This window comes from Argiope bruennichi, chromosome 2 (genome assembly GCF_947563725.1).
Source record: "Argiope bruennichi chromosome 2, qqArgBrue1.1, whole genome shotgun sequence".
In the NCBI taxonomy this organism is placed as follows: domain Eukaryota; kingdom Metazoa; phylum Arthropoda; class Arachnida; order Araneae; family Araneidae; genus Argiope; species Argiope bruennichi.
Window position 1 is genome coordinate 6,991,761 of NC_079152.1, and position 24,514 is coordinate 7,016,274.

At 28.0% G+C, this 24,514-nt stretch overlaps 1 protein-coding gene across 1 annotated transcript in view; it reads left to right on the forward strand.

Annotated features, from left to right (window-relative positions):
* Positions 1 to 24,514, forward strand: part of LOC129959952 (probable ATP-dependent RNA helicase DHX37) — a 53,848-nt gene that overhangs the window by 10,916 nt on the left and 18,418 nt on the right. Inside the window, exons 6-15 of the mRNA XM_056072876.1 lie at positions 2,753 to 2,939; positions 3,260 to 3,373; positions 4,051 to 4,152; positions 4,247 to 4,327; positions 6,173 to 6,426; positions 8,813 to 8,978; positions 11,064 to 11,171; positions 13,582 to 13,709; positions 19,007 to 19,103; positions 23,267 to 23,332. Coding sequence (XP_055928851.1) covers positions 2,753 to 2,939; positions 3,260 to 3,373; positions 4,051 to 4,152; positions 4,247 to 4,327; positions 6,173 to 6,426; positions 8,813 to 8,978; positions 11,064 to 11,171; positions 13,582 to 13,709; positions 19,007 to 19,103; positions 23,267 to 23,332 — 1,303 coding nt within the window. The remainder of the gene's footprint in view (positions 1 to 2,752; positions 2,940 to 3,259; positions 3,374 to 4,050; positions 4,153 to 4,246; positions 4,328 to 6,172; positions 6,427 to 8,812; positions 8,979 to 11,063; positions 11,172 to 13,581; positions 13,710 to 19,006; positions 19,104 to 23,266; positions 23,333 to 24,514) is intronic.

Here is a 24,514-nt window from a genome sequence, read left to right on the forward strand (position 1 = left end):
AGATTGGTTCACAGTCTCGACTATTATGTCAGTCTTTTGCTTGGACAGCACCTGTCAAAATGCAATTGATCTGCAGTTGATTTTGAGTTTAAATGATATTGTATTTGTGTGGGAAACATGTCTAATTTTAAACAAAATAAAGAACATACATGACACATATTTCTTTTCTTTTCAATCAAAAGAAGACTGTTTGTGCAAGTCATCATAACTAAACTCAGTGGCACAACAGCCCATGTGGGCCAAGGTCTACAGTGCACATATCTGCTTTCTTGACTGAGGGCCCTGGGGTGCAAGGCATATGTCCCAATTAGGTGATCAGGCTAACATAAAACCCTCAGTGTTTAGTTCCCAAGCATGCTTGGTCCTCAGTTTATGGACCCACTGAATGGATGAAAGGCTGAATCGACCTTGGCCAGACTGAGGATCGGACCATGGACCTGTGTGTTGGGAGCACAAAGTTCTACCACTACGCCACCAGGTTTCCGTAAATCATAATATCTTTGTTGAAATTTATGGTGACAATGACCCAATATGATATGTTAGTTTAGATGAGTTCAAAAGTGGGGATTTTGCATTTTGCGGGATCAATAGCGTGTGGTGTACCATAAGCTTCTAAAATCAGGTGAAATCAATTGCTGTCATCAACAACTTATCAGTATGAATCATTGATTGAAAAGCATTCTGATTTGGCTATAAGACACAACAAAATGATTTTGTGCAAGACAATGCCACATACTTCATAATGATAGGTTTCAGAGATATCATTTCTACACATGTCTGAGAATTCTTGCCCCTCTCATCATCATCACCAGACATGGCTTTAAAATATGACTTGTTGACTGAATCATTTCAAAATGGGAACAATTATTTAAAAAAAGTATTCACTATTTGAAGGACAGTAGAGCAAAATGTATACTTAACAACACTTTGACATACACTTTGAATTGTTATTTTCTCCCAAGCTACACTTGTTTTCTTTAAAAAATATTAATATTTATTAACCAGAACACCTGTATTTATCGGGTCATATAATAAATTCTTTAAAAATCCATTTGTTAATTTGACATAAACATTATTGCCGAACAGGACACTATCACATTCCTAGATTTGATATCACTTTCTATCGTGTAATAAATTATTCCAAATTCATAAAAAAAATACAGATTTTTTTATTGCAATAAAATCTTGTTTCTAACTCTCCCTTCTCTCTCCGAATGAAAATTTTATGGAGTAATTGAAACCACTAACTTGCTTCTCTGAAGAAAGTCCGAAAATGAATCTTACTCATAACTATCATATCCTACAAATCCAGGAAATATATGACTTAGTATAGAAATATATAACTGATGTAGGGAACGAATATTGGTACTGAAATAAATGAATATTAGAAAGTTATTCTGAAAACTACAAAAGGACAGTGTTATCCATTTTCCTCCAGAGTGCCTTGAAAAAAGGCCTTTGTTTTCAAACTCCCTGAGGCTTAACCAGTGCGTTTTGTAGTAATCATTCTCAATTACTCTTTCTGTATGTATGCAGGGATTAATATTTCTTTTTGAGCAAATTTGACAAAACAGTGTTTATTGACTAATTTTTATTTATCAACAATTATTCTTCATTATGTATTGACATTCAAATTTCAGGATATTTATATTCAACATTTCTGCTGTTTAAACCCTTTTAAACTCTGCTTCTATCATTTCTAAAAGTCGAAAGTTGCTGCAATTCTAACAGTATCATCTTTTCTTCAGAATTATGCTATGCTAATTGTAAAATTCTTTGTTATTGCTTTTGTGAATGATAGAAATTGGTACTGGTTTTAACAGTAAACCTCTTTCTATTTCTATAAAGAAAAAACGTTCCATTTTTCTTTATATTCTTTTGAACATTGAATGATGCTATTAGATTGTTGATGGATTTAGATATTGCATGTGCAAACAAATACAAATTTATTAGATTATATTTAAACAACCAAATAAATTAGATTATATTAATTCTCTGAAAATTATTGAGTGCTGTTTTTTTGCAGTCTTATTTTTGAGCTGACCCAGCAAGAGGGATGCAAATGTACCTATTCCATATAATTTTCTAAACAATTGAGATATTAATTGGAACTTTTTTAGTCATGGCTTTGTAGAAATCCTGTTTCCACATTTTTAGCAACTTTTTGACTATTGTTTTAATTTCAGCTTATGAAGAAAATGTTGCTTTTTACCAATGCTTTTTTTATTTGATTGAAAAAGAATAATCACTTAGAACCAATTCTGGATTATATAAGATGGCACCACTCCTTCCACTTGAAGTTTTGTGTCAGACTTCAAGTTTCGTTGGCTGTGGGGTGCCTAACATTGTTCATGCTAAAAGATGATACCATTTCACAATTGCTCATTGCATTTTCACCATGAACACCAACTACTTAAAAACTGATTTCCCAAGCAGAAATATAAGAATCATATTACACTTTCTACTTCAATGAGAGGTTGATGTTCAATTAATCTCCATGTTCCAATTACTGTAATTTTTCTAAGTTTCAGTTAATTTTGCTAACGATACCAAAGTATCATTAACATTTTTGACAAGTGCACCTGTGAGGAGAAATAATTTCACTCCAGAATTATTTCTTTTCATGACATGTTTCTTACATCCCTTCCTTTTTTTTTTATTGACATTGGTATCAAATAATTAATATTTTTTTAATTATTCAGAGATTGTAATATTTATTCATAAAGAAATTAAAATATTTTTCTTTTGACAGAAATAATAAAATGATTGGGATTACTGAACCTCGTAGAATAGCAGCCATGACTATGGCTGCTAGAGTTGGTGAAGAATTGAATATGCCAGAAAAGGTATCTTATCACATAAGGTATGAGAAAACTGTGAGTAAAGATACTGAGATAAAGTTTATGACAGACGGTGTGTTATTAAAAGAACTGAGACATGTAAGTTATTGCTTTAATTAATTACTTCAAATTTAATGATTGATTCAGAATTATAATATTGACTGCCTTGCAACTTAATGATTGAAAGGGGACTATAATATTGATTGCATTGGAACTTAGTGTCCAATTGAAAATTATAGTGTTATCGGTTCTATATATTTGTGAGTGATTCAGAATTATAACTTTAATTTTTTTATTACTTAATAAATGATACAGATTTACAGTTTTAAATATATTTAACTTGATTGATTCATAGCTATGGTATTGATTGCTTTGTTGTTTATCAATATTTCAGTAATTTTTTTATTATTATTCTTTAGGATTTCTTTTTGACAAAGTATTCTGCCATTATTATTGATGAAGCACATGAAAGATCTGTTTTTTCTGATGTACTCATTGGCCTTCTATCAAGAATTGTGAGAATAAGAGAAAAGGTGAATTAATTTAATTAGAAATATATTTATTTAATTATAATATGCAGTTATAATTTTTTGTCTAATTAAATAAAATATTGTATCTTTTGATATGTGATTCCTTTGCCCTGGTCTTTTTTTGTTTTTTGAAATTGTAGGTAACATCATTGTGCTTCTATATGTATTTGTGTTTGAAATAAATGTTGAATATCAGTTGAATACAATTGTCAAAATTTCAAAAGATGGGGAAGTATGGTGCAAACTTTTTTTGAATGGGCACAAGTGACTTGAGGCACAGAAATAGACATCAAAGAGTTCTGATTTATTCTGTATATTGCAACCAATAATTTCAATCTTTTTTTTTATTGCTTTGCAATCTTTTTTTATATTTGAAATTAAGTTTGTTGTTTCTACTATGTGAATAATTTAATTTTTGATTATAAAAATTTCAATATATTTTTTTGTTATGCATGTTTGTTATGTATTGTGTATTTTTATTATCATATCAGAACATGATGTTTTGGTTAGGAGGTTTTGAAGCTCGAAGTCACGTAGGTAATGAATAAAGCATAAATGGCAATTTTCATCCTCATCTTTTAATCGCATATATTTTACCTTCTTTTATCAGTATTGCATTACTATTATGTATGTTTCTTTGACAGCAGATGCATTTTTTAAAAATATTATTTTATTTTTAGAGAAAAGATCCCTTGAAGCTTATTATTATGTCTGCCACTATTCGTGTAGAAGATTTCACTGATAATCCAAGACTATTTAAAGATCCACCTTTTTTGATTCAGGTAATTTGAGTGCATTTTAAAGTTTTTTCTGAAGCATTTCAAAGCGAAATATTAAATTTTTTTGGGTCTGAAACGTTTATTCATTATTTCTTAGATCACCTCACGACAGTATCGCGTGCAAGTTCATTTTGATCTCCATACTCCTGAAGATTATGTTGAAGCTGCTTACAATAAGGTATTCTGTGAAAAATTTTGATCCTATTTTGTGAAATTTTAATTTATTAGCATTCAGAAATTGTATGTAATATATACTGTAAAACTGATTTAAATCCCTCCTGAAGTTGATGTTAACAGTACCAATACAAAGAAATTAAATTATGTTTTCATTTTAAAAAAAATTAAAGAATCTTTCTTAAAAGGGTATCAAAATTGCCATTATAGCTGATTTTTATGAAATGGAGACAAGAAGAATGAATGCGAGAAATAAGATTGTAGGCTTTATATTAGATAAGAATAGATTGTGATGCTCAGAAATAAATGATAGGGAACCTGATAGTAGCTTTTGATCTTAACTGAATATGTGCATTAAAAATGTGCAAGATTGTAAAAATTACTAGATATTTACAAAATAATTCATAAAAAAATTAATGCATAACAATAAATTTATCTATGAAAAGATAATGCATTCACTCTTATAGGGTAATATACTTACTTTTATTTCAAATTAAAACTGACGGTTGATCTACTTTTATTTCAAATTAAAACTGACGGTTGATGCACAGTGGGGAAAAAATAAAAGCCCATTGTCATTAGTGCTATATATATTAGTGCTCTTTGTTTTCGAGTTAAAATTTAAAATTTCTCAAGTCACCTTTTTTAAAAAAAGGTTATATTTTATACTAAAGAATGATAAAAGAATTACTTGCAAAATTGTGCATTTTGTTATTTTTGTGAAGTGAATTAATTTATTTCTATTTTAAATTATCTGAAAATAAGTTAAAATAATTATTTAAAAAAAGCATAAAAATTCCTAAATGTTGTTAAAAGATTAAATTAACAAAAATTTCAGAAACATTGAAAAAAATCCTGAGTTGGGAAAATAAGTATTTAAATAATAATAATTAAAAAATTTAATTTTAAATAAATTATAGCATGCAATTACTACAATAGTTAATGACCTTATTTTGAATAGTTAGGTTCGTAAAATCTCTTGTGATTCATGTAAAAACTGTAAATGTTTAAGAAAATGTATTGCATATTATTGAGAAAATTAAAAATCCTTTCAGATTCAATAGAACATTACATTTTCTTCAGTTTTTTCAGTATTTAAAAAAGGAAAAAGGTAAGCTTACAACTTCAAGAGAGGAACTATAATTTAGAAAACAAACTTCCAAATTTTTTTCATTCTCAGAAAACGTTAGTAGAATAATAATCGTGAGATATTGTAGCATCTTCTTAACTTTTTTCATGAAGGTATTAAAACATGCAAATTCAATTTAAAAGTTTGGTAAAAGTTTAATTTAACACTCAAACCTCAAAATGACCTTATTAGTAGCACTAGCCTTATTACTTTCAGATATCTTATATCATCTACCGTGATAATAAGTATTACTATTAAATAAATTTTGAGACGGGGAATAAAATTACTTCATATGTACTCATCCATAGACTTAACATAAAAGCTAAGACAGTCAATACATTGCATTAAATGCCAACTTTTGATTTTATCAATAATGAGGATTTTGAGACGATAAAATTATTCACCAATCAATCAGAGAGGGGTGCAGAGGAAAGCATATAGGCCCTTTTATTATTCTTATTTTAAACCCTTTATAGGCCCTTTTATTTTAAACATATTATAAAAACTTTTGCAAAAGAAGGGGAAAAAATAGATTTGAATTTGGTCTCTAATAAATAAGTTTTTGTTTATCTAAGATTATTGGGATCTTCAAAACTTGGTATGATCTAGATTCTATTATATTTGAATCCTAGTTATATTTATGATTGCTGTTTGCTTCGTATAAAATCTGTCTCATGTGCCATTAGAGCCAACAAATCAAAACAAACTGAAATCTTTCAGGTGTGCAAGATTCATAATCGCCTTCCTGCTGGAGCAATATTGGTATTTCTGACTGGAGAAAAAGAAGTACAAAGACTTTGTAAACTGCTCAGAGAAGCTTTTCCTTTTAAGAATAGAACAGCAAAGTGCACAAAGGAAAATGAGATGTCATCCAATTTAACCGTTCCTGCGAAAATCAGTCGCAAAAAGAAAAAATCGGCAATGGAACAAAGTGATTCGTTTTGTTCCCTTCCTCCTGATATTAATTTGGATGAGTAAGTTTCATTATTATATATCATCATATTCTCTCTGATTATTCTTCAAGTGCATCTTAATAAAATGATATGTAGAGTGTCCATTTTAATCATGCCATTGTACCTAATTTTTAAACCATTAGAGATAGGAATATACTTCTAGATAGAAACATGCGTTAAATATCATAGAGATTATATGTTGTTTAAGTCAATAAATGTGATGCTGAAAATAAATTATTGTGTCTAAATTTTTATACAATATCAGGGGTGTTTGTGCTCCGGGGAAACCCCGGAATTCCGGGGATTTTGAACTTCGATCCCCGGAATTTCCGGGGATCGTCGTTCAAAAGGAAGTAGGAATAATAATGAATTATTTATTTTGATCTGGGTAATTTTGTTTGCTTTTAAAGCAGAAAACGCAAGGTCAGTGTGTGTGGTGAAAACTTTTCCTTTCTTTCTCCAAAGGCAGTGATAATGCGTGAAAAGGGGGAAAAAACTTCTTTTTTGTTCTTTCCTTATTGCGAGTTATGACTCATTCCCCCGGTTCTCGGACATTCTCTTCTGGATTCTTTTCGGCAAGTAGGGGCGGCAGAAAAAAAAGGGGGAGACTTCGTTCGACCAGATGTGCGATAACGTGACTCTGGGTTCAAAGGTCTTATCTCTACTGGCGTGGCGCCAATAAGTAGAGAAGGGGGATTTTTCGCCGTATTAGCTATTTGTCATTGATCGCTTCGGAACTTTTTTTTCTTCGCTGTGTAAAATTTTCGTTTCATTTATTGATGCACGTGTAAATTTTTCGTTTCGCTTATTGAAATATTTTTTTATTTATGTACGCAAGAGAATTTCATTTAGAAATTTCAGCATATGAAACAGAAATTACCCCTTAAAAATTCATATCTAATTAGTTTTACAGCATTAGATTCAGAGCTAAGAGGTAAAACCAGTACAATATTAGCTTTTGAAAAATTATCATCTTTTATGTCCCATATTTTTAGTGATAATGAAAAGTCAAAAGTAGAAGCTGAAATAAGGTTATACCAGAGTGATATTGATATCACCAAAGAAATGCTCTACACATCTGATGAAAGTGGAAATCAAGTCAAGTGTACAATTGATAAATATTGGTCTAAAGTTTTTAATTTAAAAGATGATTTCACAAATGATTATAAGTATCCTACATTGGCTAAATTGGTCAAAGCCTGCCTTAGCTGCTTCCATGGCCCATTAGTGGAAAGTGCATTCAACTTAATGGATACACTTGTCACTGACTATAGAACCTCTTTTAAGATTGATTCCCTAGATGCAGTGCAGACTATTAAATATGATTTAATGGCTTCTAAAGAAACCTCATGTGAAAAATATGGCTCAAAAAATCCAATGACTGATCCAATTCACAAAGATCTCTTACTGAATATGAACAGAAGTTGGAAAACATATCAAGAGGACTTAAAAACATGTATTTCAGATGAGTCACCTATAAAAGTCTCTGAAAAACCTTCTACATTAGCAGAAAAGCAAACTGCTTCTACCTCTGCATGTGCAGTTCTCGAGGAAATTTCTTCAACTGTAAATGAGGAAAATAAAAGTCAACCTTCCTGCAATTATGAAGTTCACCACAAAAGAAAGACAAGCCCACAAACATCAGAAAATAAAAAAAAGCAGCAGAAATTAGATAATTTTTTTTAAAAGAATTAATTCAGGTAATTTAAAAGATTTGCATAAAAAGTAGTAGTTTATATGTTTGAAAATTTATGGTTATTAATTTTGCAAAAAAAGTAATTCATTGAACTTTTATAATTAGGTCATTCAATACTTCATAATTGTAATTTTTCATTTCCCCCCCCCCTTCTCGAAACTCCAAAATGCCGGTAGTAAGTCCGTAAAAGTTTCCGGGGATTTTTTGGGGTCCCACAAACACCCCTGCAATATTCTTATCCTTTCCTAAGATATTATTCATATTTAAAGAAATATTCTTGATGCCCTAACATTTTAAACAAAGAAATTTTCAATGAACCAAATCAAGTTTTCTATAACACCATTTTAAATAATTTCCATTGGCTCCTTCAAGAAAATTCTGCTATTCAGTTTACAATACTTCCTTGAGAAGTTTTTTGATTTATCTAAATTAGTGAGATTAGAAGCTTCATAGCCACCAGAGCAGAACATTTTTATTTAAAATATTAGTACATGATTATTTTATCATATCAGATTTATAGAATAAGAATATATATTAAAATTTAGAAATTGCAAATTTTCAGTAGATTATTAAGCCTTATTCTTTACATCATTTAAAGTATTTGTTCTGAATGGATTAATCTCTATTGATTTAGAAATAACTGTGGGCGAGACAGAAACCCCTGCATATTTCTAGATAAACAAAGTAAATTTAATATCCATCTTTTTTTAGCTATTCTGTTGAACCTCTGAATACTGAAGAACTTCAACATCAGCAATCAGACAATGAGGAAGAGGACTATCCTAATGAACATATCATTAAAAAAAACTTTGAAAATGCTTCTCCTCTGTATGTGTTACCATTGTATTCCATTTTGCCATATAAAGAGCAAGAGAAGGTATGGAGCTTTAAAAACATATGATATTCATGTTATTGCATCATTACTGTTTTAAATGATAGTTAATAAAATAATCATTAGTTGCATCATTCATGTTGGTATTAATCATTATCTATACTTAGTAGTTGGTTGTAGTTACTGAAACATCACACTTGTATTTTAAACTGAAGGCAGAGAATACAAATTTTGTTAAAACAAATTGTTATTAGTCATTCTTATTTAATTTTTTTTTGTTTTGTGTTTGTCAGGATAGAATTTTGTAATTGGTTTTTCATTCTCTTTTTCATGTGCTAGAGTTTGGTGTTTTAATTAATGTTAGTAACATACCTTGCTAGTTAAAAAAATTAATAAAACATTAAAGCATTACTTATAACTTTCTAAAGAATAACATAAAACAACATGTGAGTAAAAAAAATTATGACCACAGTTTTAATAAGCAACTTTGTTTATTACAGGGGTAATGCTATTATTGTAAATTCATTGGAAAATAATATTAAAATAATAAACAACAGTAATATTAAAGTTTTCAATATTAAACAGTAATATTAAAATATTACTGTTTAGTTTTGAAAACTTTACATTTTATTTATCTATTTTAAAAATCAGAAAAATATTACCCTTATTACATATCTAAAGTATTAATTATATATTTCTTCTTTTGTATGATTGGCATTTAATTAAAAAAAACTATAATATTTGTATGATGTACTGATTTCTTTGAGTTTCTAGTACAGTGTTACAAATGCTACATTTCCATGGTTACAATGCATGAACTGTCACTGCTTTTAGAAGTATTTGAACAGATTAAAGACAAAATAGTCAATGCAATTATAATATTTATAAGAATTAGAAAAGAATTATGAAGTTAAAAGTATAATGCAGCAAACTCAATCTGTGGTTGTTAATTCCGAAATGTTGTTAAAACATCTCTAATCTCCATCTTTTCTTCTAATAAAGAAGAATGTGTATGTCTAGCACTCTACAAGCCAGATTGTCTGATGTACAGCTATTAAACTTGGTACAAATATACTTTTGTACCAAGTTGTATCTTGGAGCTGTTTTATTAAAAAATTTTAATTAATTAAAATTTAAGCAAGACTTGGTGCTCTTCATCAATAACTTTAAAAAATATTATTACACAAATCTAAATTTTTGCATCGTTTTTAAAGTTAAAAGTTATCTTGTAATTATAGCAATTTAACTGTGCAAATATTTTCCTAAATTTTAAAAAGTTAATTTTTTTTTTTTTGCATAATATTCAACAATAACTTTTATTATTGCAATAAAATTCAGATCACTTCCATTGTTTGAATCAAATATTGAATCATGAATGTTGGATGTATTCTTCCTTTGTTGGAAGTTAAAGAAGGAAGATCTTATTAATTATATTATTAATTAATTATTATCTTACAGTCAAGGAATCAAAAATGATATTCCAATACTACAAAAGACAGCTTGCAATTAGAGGATGAATTATTTGTACTATATGATATCATGTTTTTATGGCATTATAATATCATGGGACTTTATTACATAATGCCATGCACAGGAACATGTGTAAGGTTTTTTAAATAATATGATTTTAAATTCTGTCACAGTTAAGGCTTAAAACTGCATTGCTGAGGAATCAGGAACATAAACTTATGCAAAATAGATTTGATTGGAACCAAATGCAATAATATTCCCTAGGAACCAGCTGATCATCAAGAAAATTAGTCACAAATAAGAAAGAGGCATTTTAATATTACAAAATGTGACAAATGATTGATATTTTTTTGTATAAAAATAAGCCAACTTAGTTGTAAGTAGAGAAATATTTTGTTTGTTAAATTATAATTGTATGTGTACACCACCATTCTAAATGAAAATCATTTAGAAATATTTTTATATTGATTTTTGTCCTTTTTCGGATTTTCTGTGATTGGTGCACTATCCAATCCTGTAGAGAATCCACAATTTATAGTATTTATGTACCTCAGATAAGCGATGACTTGATATTAAAAGATGGTGGTAGTCACAATATTTCTTTATATATAAATGTAAGTTTATTACTATTTATTAATTCACATTATCCCTTAAATTCAGGTATTCAAACCACCCCCTGAAGGCTCACGTTTGTGTGTTGTTGCTACAAATGTTGCTGAAACATCTATAACTATTCCTGGCCTCAAATATGTTGTTGATTCTGGCAAGGTATAATTATATATATTTTGATATATCAATAATATTCTTACATATGTTAACAGTTGTTTAATTAATGTGGTTCAGTTTTACTAGGATATTTTGTAAAACTATGTTCCATTGAGTGAAATACTGTATAGTGATGCAATGTCTTTAATTGTCAGATATGCACAAGTAAAGAATATACAACTATTACTTCTAAAGACTGTTTTAATTACAATACTTTTTGTTTATCTGTCACAAGAACTCTTCTCGCCAAATGTCTTCATTTACTATGATCTTTATAGAAGCTGGTTACCTTATGATGAATTTATTTTGAATACACAAAAGGTTAAAAGATAAGACCACTGTGATGCTGTTCTTATAAAGTACATAGATTTATTTCTTGGATTATTACAACCAAAACCTTTACTTGATTTCAAGAATATTAATGTTAGAAAAAGAAGATTGGATGAGTTTTTTGATGACAATAAATTTACAAAACTATGATGAGCTTTGAAAATTACTTTCATTTCTCATGAACAAGCAGCTGCTAAATGAGGATTCAGCATTGGTAAAGATACTGAAATGAAAAATTTGAATGAAATAACATATTTGAGCAAGTAAAGTAATCTGGTGGAATCTATATAGTAAACTAAAGAATTTAGAATTTCACCAACATCAGCTGTTTTAAAATCTTACATATTTTTGGAGAATTTGATGGCTAAAGAAATAACTGGAATTTGAAGAAAATTTCTGTTAATGATGTAAAGAAAATTAGAATTTGATTTTTTGAAGTCTTTATAAATGTAAAATTCAGAAGTTGAATATGAAGAAAATTCACTTGTTCAATAAGCCAGAGACTTTCTATTTCTAAAAAGTTCATTTCTAATAGTTCTAATGAAAAGTTATTACTGTTTTAATAATAATAATAAAAAAGAATGAACTTTGAAAAATTTTGGGAATAATTTCAAAAAAGAAACATTTTTATTTTTCATTTTACATATATAATAAAATGGCATTATTTTTTTTAAATCCAAGCTTTGTTTTTTGTTCATACCATTTTTTAAGAAATTGGAATATTAATGGAATAATGTTTTTATGCTATTACTAACTGCAGTATGATAAAATAATTTAAATGCAATTCTGGTGAAAAATATGCAGTAATTACTGATGGTAGCTTATATTTTATCAAAACTGAATACATACTTAGTTGATACCCAATTTAAATCATTTCACTATAATACTTAGTTTTATATTCAAAATACTATGTTAATGTTCAGTTTTATTCTTCTGTAAAGGTGTTTAAAAAAATGCCAATAGTGTTTTAAGATGAAATTTCACAATGCATCCTGTATAAGATTGGAAAATGACTGTTCATTTTTAATTTCATTACTAGCTATATAACAAATGAATAGTCCATGGAACAAAATATTGCAATATTATGCAGAATTTTACCTGCTTCTGATTTTAAAGTTTTTTTTTCTGAGATTTAAAAAACAAAAATTAATAAATAATGAAATTTAAAAGAAATAATTAAGTGAATTTAAATGTATGCATAATTGTAGAAAAAGATGAAGATGAATGACCAACGGCTTTCTTTTATTCAAAATGGATTTCCCTACCAAACATGTTCCTTTAAATAAGAATTCTTGTGGTTGACAGACAGTAACATAAACAACTCTTGGGAAACTTTCCATCTGTTCACTTTGTGCAGTCTTCCATATGTTTACTTTGGGTAACTTTTAGTCAATACATGCCACATTTCTCCAGTAAGATCACATTGTGTTCATTTCCGTAAATTCATTTTTCTAACTTTGTGTGCAAATCCATGTACAATTTCTGTAACTTTCAAGAAGTTCATCTTGCTTAATTAATTTCAGTTCACTTTGCATGACCTTCCTTAAGTTATTTTACTTTACCTTTCATAAGTGTATTTAGAGTAATATTCCTTAAGTTGATTCTTCATAATATATTTCATGTTTACTTTTGATAAATCTCCATAACTTGTTATTTGAATAAGTTTTCATAATTTAACATTTTGTGCATTCTTGTTAAATATGATAAATTGTTTATTTATTTACCTCTTATACCACCAATGTAACAAAATCTCAGCATGCATTAAATTTTATCTTATTTTTGAAAGTTTATTAATATCATATGAAAGCAATTAGTTTTCAGCAATTTTTTTAAAAGAATCTGTGAAATATAAATATTATTTGGTGCATCCACTATTCTTCTCATTTTGTTTCATTTACAACTTAATTTTTCTCTAAAAGTGAAATTGCAATCGATTAAAAAAAAAGAGAGAGAGAGAGAGAAACTTAACTATATCTATATTTTTAAATGCTAGGATATTATTCAAAATTAGATATGGGTATATTTGTTGGTATCTATTAGCTGAGATATACAATATTGAAAAACAATTTTAATAATTTTTTAGGTCAAGTCAAAAGTGTATAACAACACTGGTGGTGGAATTTCAAAATTTGAAATTGTCTGGTGTTCCAAGGCATCAGCCAATCAGAGAGCTGGACGTTGTGGGCGTACAGAAGGAGGACACTGCTATAGGTAGTTTTTATTTACAGTGCTGTATTACAGAGAAAATTCTAAATATCTTATTTGAGCATGAAACATATGTTCATCTGAATTCTGCTTGAAGATAATTTAAAAAAAGGATTTTACTTAAAAGAGTAATTATAAAGAGTAATTCTTGAAATATTTAGCATAAAATATGTTTTGAAGATTTTTGATACAATAAAAGAATATTTAATGTACACATAATGAGAAAGTAAGAAATATAAAGAACTATTTTCAGTTATTCAAAGGAAGCTGCGCTTCAATTTAGAAAAGAAAGCAATTCATCCTTCCTCACCACTTCCTGTAAGACTGAAGAAAAAGTATTTATTTACATATAAATTAGTGGCAAGGAAAAGTATAACAATAAGAAATAAAACAGTGAAATCTAATATGGTGATCACTGCAATCCTATTATGCAAATTTTCATACATTGAAAATGGGAAGGAAAACACACACGCACAAAAAGAAATATGTGGTAGCTCATTGGACATTACCATTTAAGTAGATTTTAATTCGAATTTGAGACAATATCATTTTTAAGTCATAATAATATTTATAAAAATGAATTTTAAAGATTAAAAAATTCTAAATAATGTGTGTGTATATATATATATATATATATATATATATATATATATATATATATATATATATATAAATGTGTGTGTGTGTAAAGCAATAATTTGATCATTGTGTTCTTTGTTTTTTATTCTTCATAACTTCAATAAACTAATCGAATTTTTAATTTTTGTCAAGATGTCTTTGCTCAATCTATGGTAAGAGCACACAGAGTGTACAGAATAGGGGGTCAGAAAGTAGGAAAGGAGATTGTGAGAATATATTCGAAGTTTATATATTTTTTGTAAGGAATTTGTCGATGCAGCATTTTGATTCTGTGTGAAAAATAATAGCACATGCAATTTAAAAATTAATGCTGCTGTGAAATTAGAGTTTGAGGAATTAGAAAATTATTTTTAGAGAAGATTAATTTGAAATTATATAGTATTATAGTAATTATAAATATAGTATTTACTTTTATACATGACGAATATTTAAATGAAGATGTTATTCCTAAAAATAACTGGCTAAAGTTATATAATTTTAATATTACTGAAAATTACGTTTTTAACGGAATCAATTTTTGTAAACAAGTAAAGGGCATTCCAATTTGAACAGCTTTCTCAAGTGCTTTAGCTAATATTGTCCTACATTACTATGAGAAAAAAATAATTAAATATAATTTAATAAATGGACGGAGGTATATTGATGACCTACTTTTGATAAACTTAGACAATACCAATATTGTTACTAATTGCTATCCAAAGGATTTAATTCTAACAGAAACATTTAAAAATCGAAATTGCTAATAATAAAACAATAGTTGGTATCTACAATAAAAGGGATGAATGCAACTTTAAAATAACGAAACTTTGTAATTATCATTCTAATCTAAACTCTAAAATTTTCAAAAATCTAATTTTCTCTCGATTTAACAGGATTAAAGGGGTTTGTAATAACATAAATTCCTATATTGAAGCATCAAATAACCTCATTAAAAATTTAACTAATAATGAATTTCTCAGAAACTACTGCAATATCAATTTTTTAATAAAACAAGGTATGATTTGGGATTAATCCTTTACCTAAAATAAAAATAGACCTTCCGTTGCATATTAGATTACTCAATAGATGGCGTTGAGACCCTCCAATTATTTTTTTACCTTGAATGCGTTAGCTTGAAAAGGAAAACACAATCAGGTTAAAAAAATTTTGCCTGCTGCTGGTATGTTCTTTCCTTTTTTTTTTTTTTTTTTGTATTTTGCATTACTGGTTTGAGTGTTATTATATGGTTATTTTTTGTTATTGTATTTTTGCTTATTAGTAGACATATTCTTCTAATTTATTGTTTTGTGTTTTTCTTTTCTGTTAAAATGGTATATTTCTTAGGCCTAATTTCAGGGGATTTTCGGGTCACGAGGAATCGATATTAGACTGTTTAGTCTGCATTCCTTCACAGAAAAAAATCCTTTTTTTTTTAAATCCCTGCCTGAGGGTAACCCATGAGAAAGTCTTCAGGACGGATTCTTTTTTTGCTTTAATTTTGATTTTTTCCTATTTGTTTTTATTACTTATGTCTCCATTCATCTGTGTTTCAGAACTATCTGCATTTGTGCTCTCTAAATACTATGGTGTTTTTTCTGTTCCTTTTTTGGTTTTAGTTTGAATAAGAAATAATTTTTAGTTGCAATTCCGAAATGATTTAGTTTCATTTCCAAAATATTTCTAATTATAGATGTTGTGGCTGGTTCGTGAGTGCTTTCAAAAAATAGGCAAATAGAAAACTTAACAAATTTATTGCAGATCCGTTCGAGTTACTCTGCTCAGTAACTCCTTCTCCTCCAAGAGTAAACACTCGAATGACATCACTCTTTTAATTACACTCGTGCTAGTGGTCTAGTGCCATCTATGAACGTTTATTTCCTAACGCTTCAAAATCCAATCACTACACCCCCAACGTAAGAGTAATGTTTATATGAAAACATAAACATACCTCTGAATTAAAATTATGAATTGGATTTTAAAACGTATCTAATAACATCAAATTATCCAAATAAAAATAAACACAAATGCAAAGTTAACTCGAATGAATAACTAATAAACATTTAAGAAAGCAATGAGGTAAAATAAGAAATGCACAATTGAATATAAATACCATCTTGATAATAAGAAACTCACTTATCAGTTAATATACATTAATATATACTCAATAACTATATAATCACTTATCAACTAATAAACACAAATTTATAATGAATATAATCACTTAGTAAACATTAATACATAATTAAGAAATGATTTCACTTGATAAACATTACTCAAATAATATTTCAAATATAACCAAAACTGCTGAATGAAAATTTATAACAAACAATAGAAAAAGTTATATTCCTGTAACTAATCCTATTTCAAACAGTTTTGCACATTATACTCTTAACCTTGCGAATACCAATTATTCAACATATTAAGAAAATGATAATAAAAAAAACATTAAAACAAATGTACATAATATCAAGCATAAATTATTATTATTTTATAGTCATTAATCCCATATTGATATATAAAACAGAAAAATTATATTAGTACTAAAAAAATGTTTTTCAGTCTATTTTGGTAATAAACGTGACAGGGCATCAGCATGCGGCATTTTAGAACCAGGGCAATGTTTTAATGTTATGTTGAATCTCTGCAAAGCAAATACCCACCTTTGTAGTCGAGATGACTGAGGAGCGCACTTGGTCAGATAAGGAAGGGGGTTATGATTGGTAAAAATGTAGATCTCGGATCCAAACACAAGGGTTTCAAATTTTTAATTGATTTTTTATATTTAATTGAGTGATTTTCTTCCATTGTCTTGAATTAAAGAAAATTCTGTTTAATATCTGTGTAGCTGACATGATGAATGTAAAAGTAATCACAAAAGTTAAAAGACAGAACATTTTGATATCATGGGACTTGACTTTTGAGATGGTTCATTTACACAATGAACTGAACAAGTATAAGGCTAATATGTTATTTGACTGCATTTGGAGACTTTTTTTTTAAGAAATGATATTTTTAACACTTTTTTATTGTAGAAGGAAATTATAATTTAAATATTATTTTAAATATTTGAAGAAAAAAAAACTAGAATTTTATCATTAAATTGCTTCTTTTTCCAACAACTTCGATAAAAAATAAATGACTCGATCAGTATATCCTTCAGTATATGTGTTGGTTGGGGCTGGACCTGTAAATTAAACAATAACTTGACATTCTTTCAAATTATAGGAGTTATAGTGTGAAATCATAGATTTTCTTAGAATTTGGCTTTTGTTTCCAAGCTTAAAAGTTGCATAACTTTACAATGCTTCATCATTGTTCTTATATTTTAGTTCAATCCCGGGACAGTTTTATAAACAAAATATACAATACTCTGTAGACAGGGTTTTTGTTTGTGTGTATCTGAAATGAGAAGTTGTAGAATGTCGCAAAATAAAGGTTGAAAAATTTTAATGGAAAGAAATTAGCTGTCTGAATTTGGAAAGTTAATAGAGACTGTACTTTTGTAATATTTTTAATCAAGCAAACTTTACTATGATTTTTTTTTTTTAACTGAGAAAATTCTTTTGTGAAGTCTTTTTTAATGTAAATGCATTTTTTTATTTTTATTTTCCTTTATAAAAACCTCCATGTAAAGTTCCTGAAAATACTTTTTTTATATAATCCTGTAAAGATTCTAATTTTGATAATTTAGTAAATTTTAAAAAAATGGTGGTATAGTAATTTTAAAGCTTATTAATTTTTCTCCTAATATGTATTTTTAGAAATCTTATATTTTTTTTATAATTCATGTGTTATATTTTTCAACTGTGTTTAAAATAAATTTTTTCAGCTTGCTTTTTATTTTTTCATGTATAAAGTGTGCAAAAGGTTTGTAATTAATAAGTAAATGGCCACTATATTTGGATGATTCACTGCCTTTTAGACATTCCCTGTATATAAAACACACAGATTGGAATTATGTCTAACTGTAAATTAAACTAACTAACTAAAAAAAAAAGTGTATTTGAGCTAGATGAATGAAATTAGGTATGATATTTGCAGCAAATATGTTGATATATATCAAAATTATTCTGCAGGATGTCTGCCTGCCTGCATGCTTGCGAACATCATATCTAAATGCATAATGGTTATATAGATAAAATTTGGTGTGTAATTTTGTCATCAGAATTATAGATGCATTTCAAATGTTGATTCCAGTCCTTGTAACAGTTTGAATGTGATAAATGAAGAACAATGTGGGTGAATGAACGCGGTCTTGTAACGGAAAGCGTAGATCTGTGTAAAATTTTGATTTTCATTCTGCCCAAAATTCATACTGAGTTTTATCTTGGTAGGTATCATTCCGTGACATGAGTTGTCACTCAAAATATATCATTCCATGACAGAACATGTGCATTTTGGTAGAGGGAAGCATTCTTACTTGCCATATCATTCTTTCCCCTCGTTTTGGTTTTGATTTCGAGGGTAATAAGTCCACCTTTCTCAAGATCTGTAATATTCATGCAAGGGGCTAACATTTAATTTTTAAGGGGATAACATACATATTTAACATTTTAGGGAGTATTTGAGAAAATCTAGAGGTATTTGTAAACTGTGATAATTTTTAGAATTTTACAAAATAAAGATTCCAAAAATTTTGAGATTGGACATTTTTCCTTTCTTCTTATCTTTATGATAAATTTTAGGTTATATTCTTCAGCTGTGTTTGAAAATGAATTTCCAGACTTTTTGTTACCTGAAATTCAAAGGATTCCAGTGGATGATGTTCTACTTCAGATGAAAGTAAGTATTTGGCAAATTAATCGTAGTTATTATCGTATTATTAATCGTAGTTAACTTGTATGAAGTCATTATGAAATTACAACATCCCAGCTTCTTTCATAATTGTGTATTATATATGTGCGATGATGTTTTAAAATCTAATTTAAATCTTAATTAATTTCTAGATTTTCATCTTAATTTTGCCCACATTAACTTCATTCTAAAAATGTTCTTGTTTCCTGATCCAATTCCCACTTTTTTATTTAATTAATGCTGCATGAGTTCTGTAAAACTGCTTTAATCGGCACTTTCACACGCTCCAAGTGAAGATATAAAAATCGGTCATGCTTACCAAATTCTTTTAAAAGATACCTATATTTCCCTTACCTAAATTGGCAGGTGTCAAAGAAATACTTATCAGAATCTCATAGTATAAAATCACAGGGGGGAAATATTTTGGTCTCTTTCGCTCTGCTCTTGTGCCGCACTGTAGATTGATGTATTCGTCGCTTCTTGCTTGTACATAAATTATGCCTGCCAGGATGGAGTAAATTGAAGTTCAAAAGATTCAAAAATAGCTTTTCTCTTCGGCCATGAAACTGCTCAAAAATATGTTTTTACACTATATATATACAGTGCACGAAAAAAGTATAAGAACAAGATGTAATTGCATGAAAATATGTTTTATTTCCATTTCACCTAAATGAACTTTTTATATTTCTTACTTTTGCTGCATAATTTTGTGATAACACTTATACCACATAAGAAACATAATTTAGCTTCAAAATATTGATTTTACAAAATTTAACATTAAAGGAAAAAATTATAAGGACATGTTGTAAAATACTTAGAAAAAGGTTTCAATAATCAAGAAAACTACCTTTTTTTTTCAATCACTTGAATAAGCCGAGAGGTCATCCTGAAAGATCTTTTAAAATGTGTACAGATATTTTTTTCCAAGCGTCTTTGATAGCGACGACAAGATCTTGTGTACATTGATATTGTGTGCTGTTTTTATAAACTTCTCGGGCTAGAAGTCCCCATAAGTTTTCGATTGGATTAAGATCGGGACTTCTCGCCGGCCAATCAAGTAAATTTACAGAATTAGCTTCAAACCAGAGTTTTGCACTCGTAGAAACGTGTATCGAAGCATTATCCTGCTAAAAAATATAGTCCCCTGAAGTAATTAGTGGCGCTTCAGGTAGCAAACTTTCTCCTAACATATCAACATACCTGTCTGAAATCATTTTAAGGTTGATAAATACAATTGGAGTGGTTCCATTTGCCGCAAAAGCGCCCCATACCATAACCGAGCCACCACCATATTGACGCCTGGAAAACACTTCCTTGGTCTTTCGCAGATCATACCAAAAATAACGAAAACCATCAGGTCCATCAAAATTGAACTTTTTTTTCGTCCGAAAAAATTACATCAGCCCACTTTTGACCAAGAGAAGTGTATTTTTTGGCAAAGTAAACTCTTCTTTTCTTATGATGATTTGTAAGAGGGGGGTGTGACACTAATTTACCATAAGAAACTTGAGGATGTTTAATCAAAACATTTTGAATAGTACTTGTTGAGCATGGTAAACTTAAATTTTGTCTAACTTCATTTGCGGTTTCTCTTTTCTCGCAAGCTCTCCTTACAATCATTCTTTTCCCATCCACTAATCCGCATTCTCGAAAAGCAACAATTTTTCCTTTTTCAGAGTCAGAAAGTTGAGTTCCTTTGGGCATTGTTTAAAAATTCACACTAAAAGTCACCGAGTGGGAAATTCTTTTCGCAAATGAATCTTTTAACTCGGAATTGTCATTTTATGCTTTCAAATCTGCAAATTTTTAAATAATTACTGGAGAAAAAGCAATGTCCTTATACTTTTTTCCGTTTTCGTTTAGGTTTAAAAATCAAAATTTAAATTTTAGCAGATTTAAAATTGAAATTTTTAATTACTTTACGCATAAAATATTTTAGTTTTACTTCTATTTTTGCTGCAAAAATTTGCATACTATTCTGTAAACAAGGCTTCTAGATTTGGCGATTTTTCGCGTGTCCTTATAATTTTTTCGTGCACTGTATGTGTGTATATATATATATAATATAATTTTGTTGTATTGAAGAGAGTAGCGATAAGATGACACATCTGTCTGCATCATGATATAATAGGAAAGTGAAAATAATTTTTATTATGAGTTTCTGATAAGGATTTCTTTGACATATGTTGACTTAGGAAAGAAAATCCCCATCAGAATCTCATAGTATAATCACTGAAGGGAGAAATTTCTCTCTTTTTTGAGCTTGTGTCACAATTTAGATTGATGTATTGCCATATTACTTCTTCTTTGTACATAATATGCTTTCCGTGTAAAATAAATAAATTTTAAAATTTCAAAAGTCTTTGCTTTTTGGCCATGTATTTGCAAAATTATGTTTACATATAATTATTGTTACTAATTTATTTAATTTTGTTTGCAGTATTTAAGTCCATCAATAATCTTGCATTATTTTATTTTTAATGTTTAAGAAACACTGGGGAAAATAACATGTTGTTACTCATTTTTTAGAAGGGCGAAGGGACTTCTTGGAGGACTGCAATTCTCCTCACTTATGCTTTTCTTTTGCTTTGTGTTTGTAGTAGCAAAGCACAGTTTTTTCTATCATTTACCAGAAAAAGCTTTAAAAAGTGCAATAGTAAAAATGATAATAATTAAATTTTAAGCATACTTCTGTGTGAAGAAAAATGTATACCAATACAATGAATATACAATTATATGCAAACACAGTTGCATATAATTACATACAAAGTACACCTTACTTGTATAGTAATATTAATATCCAATAATAATAAAAATCTGGAATGCAATGAATTAAAAATATTATTGTAAAACATCCTTTGTCATTTGACAATGCTCCTATTAATAATTCAAAATGTAAAACATTATCTGCAGAATGAATTCTGTTTAATATCTCTTGGTTTTGCCCTACCCTCCAATTTGCAATGATCTCTCTTTACCTTTCTAGCCTGTGTTTTCTTGCAATGGGATCTTGTCTATATATAATGTTCACAAATATTCAAACTGATAATAAAATCGGATTAAAACAAATAGAAATCTGCTGACAGAAAATAAAAAAATGTATTGAAAAAAAATTGCTTAGTAGAAGGAGAGAAAGAAATAATTTCCATCTATCCCATAAAGCGATAATATTATGAAAATTATGATCTTACCTCATTGATCTTTGTTACAATCCAGCATAAAAAATAAAATGTGAAAGTTATGATTCCTTGACTAATTATTTTTCATGCTTAATTTTATTTGCAAGCGTTAAAAATTAAAAAAAAAAAAAACTGAATAGTTAGATTTTAAAACAGCATTACAGATTTCTACAGGCAATTATATATATATATATATGCCAATTAAAGGAAGGAATGCAAGTAAAATAAGAATGAAAATTTAAATTAAAATAAAATTTTTATGAGATGTTTATTAAAAATTAGTGATTACTGAATCACAGTTTCTTTATTAATAAAACCTGCATCAAATCTATAATCTAATTATTATTGTTTTATTAAACATTTATTAAATTGGCTTTGAGATGAAAGCACTTGCACTTGATAGAACAATGAAATTTAATTTTTAAGTTTCTTAAGTAAAAGAATTTTGATGTGATAAGTAAAATACACTTTTAGGGATTTTTTTTTTCCTTTGCTTTGCTTATTAATTGGGAGAAGAAAGATTTAGTATAGCACTATTGCTCATGTTTTTCTTTTAAAGACTGTTTTTTTTTTTTTTTTTTCTAAATTTTTTTTGGAAAATTTGTGAATGTCAAAATAAGGAAGAACATTGTAATACCGTTGCAAATAGTACATTGCAATACCTAAGTTTGAAAGTGTAAATTTTAAATAAATATTATTTCTGCTGATTGGCTGTTAATGAAATGATTCAAATTTCTTTTGACAAATATAAAGGTTGTCATATAAAGTATCCAACTCAGTACTCAGTAACTCCTCATTTATTCTGACTATTGTGAGGTAACACACAGGATAACAATGCTCAAGCTGTCATTAGTCAATATGTAAATCTCAAAGATATTAAGCAACATATATATAGAATAACAGAAAATAAATAGCATATAGAGAATATTGATAATGGATAATTGGCTGTCTAACTGTTTTCTCTTTTTTCAGGCTTTGGGAATTGATAGAGTTGTGGAATTTCCTTTTCCTTCTCCTCCTGATAAAGAATCCTTAAAGGTATGGTTTTGAATTGAATATTTAATAATATTATTATTATCATTAATTTGAGGAAGTAAAAATTTCATTTTTGTTGTACTTTAATTTTAGTGAACATTTATTTTATCATTAATTCTTTCTTTATTCAAATTTATTCCATTCCCTCCCTTTTTTTGTTCAAAAATTAGAAGTAATCCATATTTTTTTTTAAATTTCAAGTTGCATAGAAATATACAAAACTATAATTGATCTTGTATTGCTTATTTTATAATAATTTAGTATCATTAATGCATTGTGTGTTAGACACAAAGTCAAAATCGCAAAATATTGTTGAAAGGAATCCATAATTTATTTATTTTAAATTATTGAAACAATTAAAATGCTTGGGTATAACATTGTATAGACAGTTAAATAGAAAGACTGATAATTGAAAAAGTTACATTAAAAGTCAAAATCACAAAATAATGCTTTAGATAGTTGATCGTTTATTTCCATATTGTCTTATGTCATATGGTGTAAACAAAATAATTATTTTTATTAGTTTTCATAACTTTATTTCTTCTTATTATTTGCCTTTCAATTGTCATAGATAGCTGCATATACGTATGTTAAAAGAGGCATAATCCTAAATAGAGTTTTGCCTGATTTAATTTTCCCCCCTTCTGAATTCGGGAGGAAGGGGGGGAGAAAAGGAAAATCACTCAACTAAGAAAAATAGCTCTAACTCAGAAATGAATAATTGCTTTATATGTATAAAAAATGCCATAAAATGGTTTTCTTTTCAGTTTCTAAAATTGATTAAGAAATCTAACTTAAAATTGATTTCATTATTTATGAATAAATTGTTATTCAAAAATTTATTATACCCTGAATTAAAAAGAAAAGAATTCATATATAAATCATATAAATTATTTTTTAATAAAGATAATAAATGATGGAATGCTTATAAAAAACAAAATTTTATGAACTACAAATAATACATAAATAAACATAAAAAACTGATGGAAAAAAATATGATCAGTAACAAATAAATTCAACCTATTATTTTCACCAATCTTGAGAGCCAAGAATTATTTTGAACAATTTCAGTATAAAAACATAAAATAATTTCGTTTGAATATAGAGGAGCAATTTTCACTTTTTATTTCTTGCTGTAGTGAAAAGTAAGTTATTTCCAAGCCATAATGGGATTTTTTTTGCCTT